At 34.5% G+C, this 8,999-nt stretch overlaps 1 protein-coding gene across 1 annotated transcript; it reads left to right on the forward strand.

Annotated features, from left to right (window-relative positions):
- The first annotated feature begins 37 nt into the window (after positions 1–37).
- Positions 38–7,393, forward strand: LOC110024215 (beta-glucosidase BoGH3B-like). The gene is made up of 10 exons (XM_020724040.1): positions 38–480; positions 551–755; positions 2,504–2,594; positions 2,671–2,816; positions 3,628–3,871; positions 3,986–4,090; positions 4,308–4,490; positions 4,937–5,138; positions 5,498–5,984; positions 6,496–7,393. Exons 1-10 carry the CDS (start codon positions 261–263, stop codon positions 6,575–6,577), a joined length of 1,965 nt encoding a protein of 654 aa, XP_020579699.1. The 5' UTR covers positions 38–260; the 3' UTR covers positions 6,578–7,393.
- Positions 7,394–8,999: the final 1,606 nt, after the last annotated feature.

Genomic DNA, 8,999 nt, shown 5'->3' on the forward strand with positions numbered 1-8,999 from the left:
GAACATGCGGTGGTCGGACCGAATAATTTTTCCTTGCATCGAAGGCGCAAACCACCGAGACGTCCATCCCTTCCACTTTAATCTTACCCTGCAATGCTATTTTTCTAATTCATAATCTGTTTTTGCGCGGACCTACTTATCTATATGCTTGGCCTACACTCTTCTTGATATTTTTTTCAGCTTATTCTTGCACGTCCAGTTTTTCTTTAGGGTTTAATCTACTTGCAGAAGCTGAAGAACATGGCAGCTTGATTTGGAGTATGGGGGTTGCAAAATTACTTCTGCTCAGTCTCATGTTGGTATCATGCTGTCCATCTGCTAGCAATGCAGAATATCTCAAATACAAAGATCCGAAACAACCATTGGGAACAAGAATCAAGGATCTGATCAGTAGGATGAGCCTTGCAGAAAAGATTGGCCAGATGGCACAGGTTGAGCGCTCGGTAGCTACGGCGGAAGACATGAAGAGATACTTCATTGGTTAGAAGGATTTCTGTATTGATTCTAAATATTGGTTAGTAATGTCTTCTGATTCATTAATTTTTTTCAGGAAGTGTATTGAGTGGTGGTGGGAGTGTTCCACGTCTGAAGGCGACGTCCAAGGATTGGGTGGATATGATCAATGAATTCCAAAATGGCAGTCTTTCAACGCGGCTTGGGATACCAATGATCTATGGAATAGATGCCATTCATGGAAACAATAATGTGTATAATGCAACTATTTTTCCACACAATATTGGGCTTGGAGCAACCAGGCAAGTATTCATTGGTTCACTTTATGTTTGAGTTATGGAAGATTTGCATACATACCGCTAAATTCCTATGCATTTACATATACAACACCTAAATTTTAATTTATTGTTGTATTTGAGAATTTTGGAAAATCTTGCTACTCATCTGATTTTGGTGTTGGAGATATTGAGATGAAGTAAGTTACATGCTAAGTTTTTGGAGTATGAATTTTAGTTGTAGAGTATTGCATTCTTGGGACACATAACTGGTGGAAATTGAATATCTGTAAATCATTGAAAGATGCAGGTTGTGATTAGATAGCTGAAATATATCAATATATTCAAATTGTGAAGTTTTCTTGATGTGACAAGCTATCGTTTAAATTTTTTAATAGATTTTCTCAAATGACAATGTGCTTGATCAAATCTACACAAAATAAGTGTGGCTCGACTTAAAAATAATGTGATATTACATTTTCAGAAGTTAAATGAGTGTTTAATGTTGGGACCGATATTGATCATCCCTTTTGGCATAGTGGGTTTTCATATATTTAGTGGTGGTTTATTGAAAGGATTTAGCTGTGTTTTGATGAAGCATGCTAAGGTGATAGTAATATAGCATATAGATCCAGAAAATTGAATTCGTATGAGATGAACCATCACACACATACGTGGGAGCAAGTTGCAGTTTTGCTTTCATTAATTCGGATACATTGTTTGTATCAAGTGAGGTGCCAGATTTATATTGTTCTGCTAAGCTTTAGTGCTTCTTCACAGAAGGGCTTGAATTTAAGACAATGAAGCTGATTGGACCTAATTAAAGATTATTATCTCAATATGTGGTCTCAACCTCACAAGACTGGTTAAGATTGTTATGGATGATTTGAGGAAGAAGTCCATGGAAGTAGCAAATTGGATAGTTATTTCTGGAGCTGCATTCATTCATGAGATTGAGAGTTAGGTGATTATATTAGAAAATGAATGATGTGTGACGAGCCAAAAATGATAATTTAATGAATGATTTTGTTAGGGACTATTTTGGAATGACATCTGTTTAATAAGATAAGGCAATTCAAAATAGACTTAGGCTCCGTTTGGCACAGCGGTGCGGCGGCGGTGCGGCACCGCACCTCTGTTTTGGCCGTTTGGGTAAACTACATTTTGGCAGCTTTTTCAAAAAAATTTTGTTGAAATCAGTGTTTTCCCACCACTTCTGGCTAGGTGCGGTTTGAGCTTTCTAGCCGCGGTTTGACTTTTTTTTTAAAAAAAAAATATAATAACCACCACAGTTTTTTGCAATATCAGATTATTCTTCAGCGGCTTCACAACAATTTAAGCTGCTGCTGCCCCAAACAGAGCCTTAGGCTTTTTCGACATGTACAACAAAGGTTAGAAATTATTCCTATATAAACAAGTTTATAAAATTATTGTCCAATAATTTGAAAGAAAAAAAGTAGTAGACCTTAGGTTAAATGAATTAATAATGATTTTCAAAAAATAGGTGTTTCATCTCCTGCAACACTCAATAGAAATGAGTGAAAAATGAGGATTCATGATGCCAATGCTGAATAGTTGTGATAAGACTAATATTGTATATTTAGTTATCATAAGTTGGCTCAGAAATTGTATGACGCTTTAAATTCTATCATGCTTCAGATTGAAATTCAAGTTCGCCATGTGATTGTTATGATCAATAAAGATTTAATGAGAGCAGTAATATTTGTCATTTCTTAAATTCCTCAATCTTTATCTCACGCTTGTCGGGGATTTAGGGATCCTGACCTAGTGAAAAGGATCGGTACTGCAACTGCTTTAGAAGTGAGGGCTACTGGCATTCAATATACTTTTGCTCCAACTCTTGCCGTAAGTTAATTCATAACCATTCCATGCTTATTTATGATTGAAACTCTTTAATTGGTTCATAAATGACGATGGGCAGGTATGCAGAGATCCACGGTGGGGTAGATGCTATGAGAGCTACAGTGAAGATCATAAAATAGTCGAAGAAATGACTGCGATTATTCCTGGATTGCAGGGGGAGATTCCCGCTAACCATGAAAAAGGTGTCCCATACATTGCTGGAAAGTAAGATTTTTTAATACTGCCATAGATCCAAAAAACTAAAAGAAAAAGCTAATTGATTCTTGATTAAACAATTTGTATGCTTTCAGATGAGTGATGGCATTTCCATTACAAGACACTTCTGTTAACTTCTGCTTTGCCATGATCCTTAGTTTTTACTCATTAAGGGGTGTTTGGCTGCAAGCAGGATTTAGCGTTAGTAGGATTTAGCAAATCCTGAAATCTTAAATCTGTTAAATCCACATCTTGCTGGAATTAGTAAATTCGGATTTAAGCTAAACACAAGGTAAAATTTGGGCCCTTAAATCCGAAATTCATAAATTCACGAAACTTGCGTATTTTTATGTTTGGCTGGATTTCATAAATTCGGTAATAAATCCTGTTAAGACTTGGGCATAATGTATAAAAAAGACCTTAATCTATTAGAATTAAATGAAAATATGACACTCAATAGGACTCAATGGAGAAAAAGGATTCATGTAGCCGACCCTTGTTGTTGGTTGGTGGTGGTGATAAATCCTATTAATAGGCATTATCAAACACCTCATAAGAGTTATTTCGTGCTATTAAAAACTTTCAACAAAGGATCATACATAAATAAGTGATGAATTTAAAGAGGCCCAAAGAATTTCATGTTTGATCTTTCGCCAAATTACTAAACCAGCTTGAATATTTATTAGACCTGCCAATAAGCAAGTCTTCTTTGATTTCCATATTGTTTGTCAAGAGATCTAATGAATTCTATTTTATACTATATATGATCATCTGTTTCATTTCATAGAGGTAATTGATCCAGTTAGTTCCTCTTTTATAGGGACAAAATTGCAGCCTGCGCTAAGCATTTTGTAGGTGATGGTGGGACTGTAAATGGAATTGATGAAAACAATACCATTATCAGCGAACACGGGTTGTTAAGTATCCACATGCCTGCTTATCGGGATGCCATTATTCGGGGTGTTTCGAGTGTCATGGTCTCTTACTCTAGCTGGAATGGAGAGAAAATGCACGTCAACCGTTATCTTATTACAGACTATCTCAAAAACACTCTCAAGTTTAGGGTATGTCATTCGCTACGATCATCGATTGACTCAGTGTAATGCTCATTATCTTCTGTCATACTGAATCCAGTGTTTGTGATTCATTGATGCGGTTGTGTTTTAATAACTTGTTAGGGCTTCTTGATTTCGGATTCAGGGGGGATTGATCGTATCACCACACCAGTTGATGCAAATTATACCTATTCTGTTGAAGCCTCGATAAATGCTGGAATAGATATGGTTAGTGTTTTGCTGGTAGGCTAAGCTCACGAGATTCAAAATTTAGTAAAAGAATTAAAGAGTAGTGTTGAGATTACCGCGAGTTTAATTGCCATTTGGGTGGTTGGGTGATGGCTTAATTGTTCATTATCTAGTTGATGGAGTTGCAGAAATCACAACTTGTTCTTAAAATCTAAATCATTGTTCTTATTTTTGTCTTTTTTTTCGTTCTCTGCAGATTATGGTTCCTTATATGTTTAAGGAATTCATTAGTAATTTGACTTCCCTGGTTGCCAGTGGGGCTGTTCCTATGAGCAGAATTGATGATGCTGTTAGTAGGATTTTAAGGGTCAAGTTTGCCTTAGGTCTCTTTGAGAGCCCGATGGCGGATTTCAGTTTCATGGCCGAGCTTGGGAAGAAGGTTGTTATTATTCTCTGCATATTTTTACACAAAATGCTATGAAGATTGCTCCCTCTTTTTCTTTATTTGTTTTTTTTCGAAAAGTAAAGCTTTGTTATAGTTTTTTAGGTGAAATAACAATTGCTTTTTTTATGTATATATATGAGCAACTTCTAATCAGTTACTTCATAATATTTTAAAGAGAAATTTGCATACATACCACACATTTCTCATGTAATTACATTTTTTAAAATCTAAACTTTCATATTTACATTTATAAAACATTGGTATTACAAACTATGCATGAAAAGGAATATGCCACTTTAGAAAGGAAGTAACAGTGCTGTTTTTGATGTGATATTAAAGGTTTGAGGGTTATGCATGTAAATATGAAAATTTATATATTAGATATGTAAATAGATTGTGTGGTATGAACGTAAATGTCTCTATTTTTAAAATTTTGACAGGAACACAGGGAGCTGGCTAGAGAAGCTGTTCGAAAATCACTTGTACTATTGAAAAATGGAAAATCAGACAGGAATCCATTTCTTCCCCTTCCCAAGAAAGCTCCAAAGATCCTAGTTGCCGGAAGCCATGCTGATAACTTGGGTTACCAATGCGGTGGCTGGACCATCGAATGGCAGGGGCTTGGTGGGGACATCACAGTAGGTTTGTATTAATCTAATTAATGTGGCATTTTTTTTTGGAAGATTTACATACATGCCACACAATTCTTATGTATTTACATATCTAACACCTAAACATTGATTTTTACATTTACAGTCTTTTACCTAAAGCTTAAGCAAGTGTATTTCACTATTTAAAAGTTAGATGTAGTGTTATTTTTTATTTGGTTTGAATGAATTGAGTGTTATAAATGTAAAATTTAAAGTTTAGGTGTTAGATGTGTAAAGACACAAGAATAATCACAGTAGGTTTGTATTAATCAAATTTAAAGTTGTTTATTTTTCTTCCTGCATCTTTCTTCTTCCGTATTATTTTAAACAGTTAACAATCAATGCTGACAGGAACTACAATACTGAATACTATAAAATCCACCATTGATCCTTCAACTGAGGTCCTATACAATGAGAATCCAGACATCAGTTTCATGCAAGACAACAACTTCTCTTATGCCATAATTGTTGTTGGGGAGCCACCTTATGCCGAGTTCGCCGGAGACAACCTCAACAACCTGGTGCTTCTCGAACCCGCTCCGAGCACGATCCAGACGATCTGTGGCATCACCCGATGCGTCGTCATCGTCATCTCCGGCCGGCCTCTGGTGATTCAGCCATACGTTCCGGCAATGGATGCTCTTGTGGCGGCTTGGCTTCCTGGAACAGAAGGACAGGGCGTCGTTGATGTTCTCTTTGGCGACTACGGGTTCACCGGAAAACTTTCACGAACTTGGTTCAAATCGGTTGATCAGCTTCCCATGAATATAGGAGATCAGAATTATGATCCTTTATTTCCATTTGGTTTTGGATTGACTACAGAGCCAAAACAGGCGAGGTAGAGTTAATTAGCTAACCCACAATTCTTATTATGTATTTACATCTCATATCTAAACTTTCATGTTTACATACATTTTACCTTTTCATATATATAGGTTAGGTAGCCTGTATGTAAAAATTGAAGTTTAGGTGTTAGATATTGGTATATACATAGGAATTGGAGGTATGCATGTAAGTCCTTTCTAGTTTGAATCAATGGTTTTCTTTTTAAAATTTTCCACCCAACTCATATGTATTTGCATATCTAATACCTACACTTTGACTTTTACATTTATACCGTCAAAATCTTTTATATCACATAAAAAATGCCACTATGTTAACTTTTTAAAAGTAATGCGTAGGCAAGGTAGCATGTATGTAAACGTTGAAGTTGAGGTGTTAGATATGTAAATACATAAGAATTGAGTGGTATGGATGTAAATCTTCCTTTTTTAAAATTTTTCTTTTTAATAGTATGGTAAACTTAAAGAAATCAAATTTGGTTGATCTTATATTGTTATTGTTTGTAGGCCAATCTCTGCTGCTGATGATGTTTCAGGGATGAATTATTGGAATTTTGCTGTATTTATTGCGTTACTGCTGCTTGGGTAATGAATGGCATTTTTCTCTCCAAGCTATATGTTTCTTCGATTTTTATTTCTTATTATTAATTTTATTTTTTTGCGGATTCATTAGTCAAATTTTGATAATATTGGTTGCCTGCCGTTCATCAAATATTGAGATTTGTGCGAATTTTTTGATGAACTGTGATCCATCATTCTGCATTGTGAAGACTTTAAATTTTTAGCACAGTTTAAGAATATTTTTTTCTGCCCGGTAATGCTGAGCGAAAAACCTCACTATTTACGTATTAAAATCATGGGGCATTTACATACATATCACTATATATATATAGAAAGGAAATTTATATTTGGCCATGCTCATTTTGGCCTTATGATGAGAGCCCGTGTCATATGCCTAAATTTCCCGAGCCCCGCGTCATGGTGAGATCAAACCCTTGACATGAAGGGACTTACAGTGATCCCGCCACCAATAGGCCAAGACTTGCGGCACAACACACACACATACACGTCCGGAAAAAATGAAGTGTAGGAGATAGATATGTAAATAGATAGGAATTGAGTTAATATGTATGTAACTGTTCCAATTATTTAAATAATCAGGGGTTAAAGAGGAAAGGCTTCTGTATGAGACAGATTGAACAAAGAGAACAATGTTGGGATTTTGAGGTATTTGTAGTAAGCTGTTAGATTATTTGCTTGAAATGGGATCTGGATAGAATTAGTTTATAATTATAGAACTTAGTTTGTAAAAATTGTTCTTTTTTTAAGAGAGGCCAACCCTTCTCAAACGATTTTCTTGGATAAAAGGAGTTTGTCAGATGATTATCTTTCTTCTATTTTTACAAAATACACCTCCTTTTATGCAATATATGTATATTTTTTAAGATGTTTTGGTTCTTTTTTTTCACTTATTTTGAGTGTCAATTCTTATGTAATATATGGAATTCTAATCTTTATATCATATAAGAATACTCTTAACATTAATTTATGTAAGATACTACAGTGTTATATGAATAAATATAAAATCTATGCGCTAAATATTTAAATATATAAGAATTTCTAAGTTATCAACGTAAGTCCTATTTTTAACCATATATCAAATCAACTCTTCCGTGGTTAAGACATGAACAAGCAAATGAAATTAGATTAGAAGGATATTATTGATAATGATTTAGGGATAACAAATTTAAACACTTAAGATAGTACTAAACAATATAAAAGATGAGTCCAAATAAAAATAAAGTTATTTGCATGATGGTGATGGTTTCTCATAATTTATCGATAATGAATGAGAAATATAATGAGTCCTAACCTAGTTAACTTTAGTCCATCATTCTCTTTATAATCCTCCAAGCTTAATTTTACTTTTCTAATAAGTGCATTTTACTTTTTATTGTACATTTCTTAATTACCTAAAGACAAATTTGTTTGCATATAGTTAATAATAGGATAATTTACATACAAATCTTATAATTATTATATTTAAAATAGGATGATTTTATATTAACTCTTCTAACAGTGTAGCATCTAAATCAAATATATATATATATATATATAATGCATGCCAGAAAATTCGCGGCGGTAAAGTGACGAATTACGTCTTAGTATTTTACGAGAATTCTGCACACACTCATATGAAAAAGAAAAAAAAAATGTGACTACTTCAGAAGTTTTTACATGAAAAACCCGTAAAGGAAAAAAACCATGGGTCTAACCTAGTTGTAAAAATCTACTATTGATTGATGATTACAAAAATCATTTATTCCATAGATGAAAAAAATACAACTATATTTTTCAGATTACAACTTTAATTGACAGCGTCTGGTTAGTGGTGATCGATGACGATTGACGGAGGTTGACGAAAATCGGCGATGGTCTTTGGCGGTGGTCGACGACGATCGACGGAGATGCTGAATTGCAGCTTCTCCTCAATGTCTCAAGCTCTCCCTCCAGACTTCAGCCCCCCCTCTAATAAGAGGGATGAAGCTCTATTTATAGTGTTATGTGTGCAATTAATGCAAGAATATGAATCATTTTGATTGTATGATCCACAAAACTTCCATAGATCATATGATGTTTACTGGACATTTGAGTGTCTTAATGATGTCAGAATTTAGTGATCTTGTGCTCGTTGGATTCATCTTGTCGAGCTGCTCGATTCGACAACCCTTTGATCTTCCAAATGTGTCCGGAAATTATCTAAGTGTGATTCAATGACTTGATATCATAATATGGGCTTGATTTGACTAGTTTTCATATCATTAGGTTGTTTCATCAAGCCGGTCAGTCTGACTATAAGTTTGTTAAAATCGGAGTTCTAGATGACTTTTTATCAATATTTGAATGTTTTCTACTTAAAATATCGTCTTGAGATTCACACCATGCCTCGAGATTCATGTCGGATGATGAATGTAAGCCTTACAAATTATATATATATATATATATATATA

The sequence above is a fragment of the Phalaenopsis equestris genome, unplaced genomic scaffold (assembly GCF_001263595.1).
Source record: "Phalaenopsis equestris unplaced genomic scaffold, ASM126359v1 Scaffold000251, whole genome shotgun sequence".
NCBI lineage: Eukaryota > Viridiplantae > Streptophyta > Magnoliopsida > Asparagales > Orchidaceae > Phalaenopsis > Phalaenopsis equestris.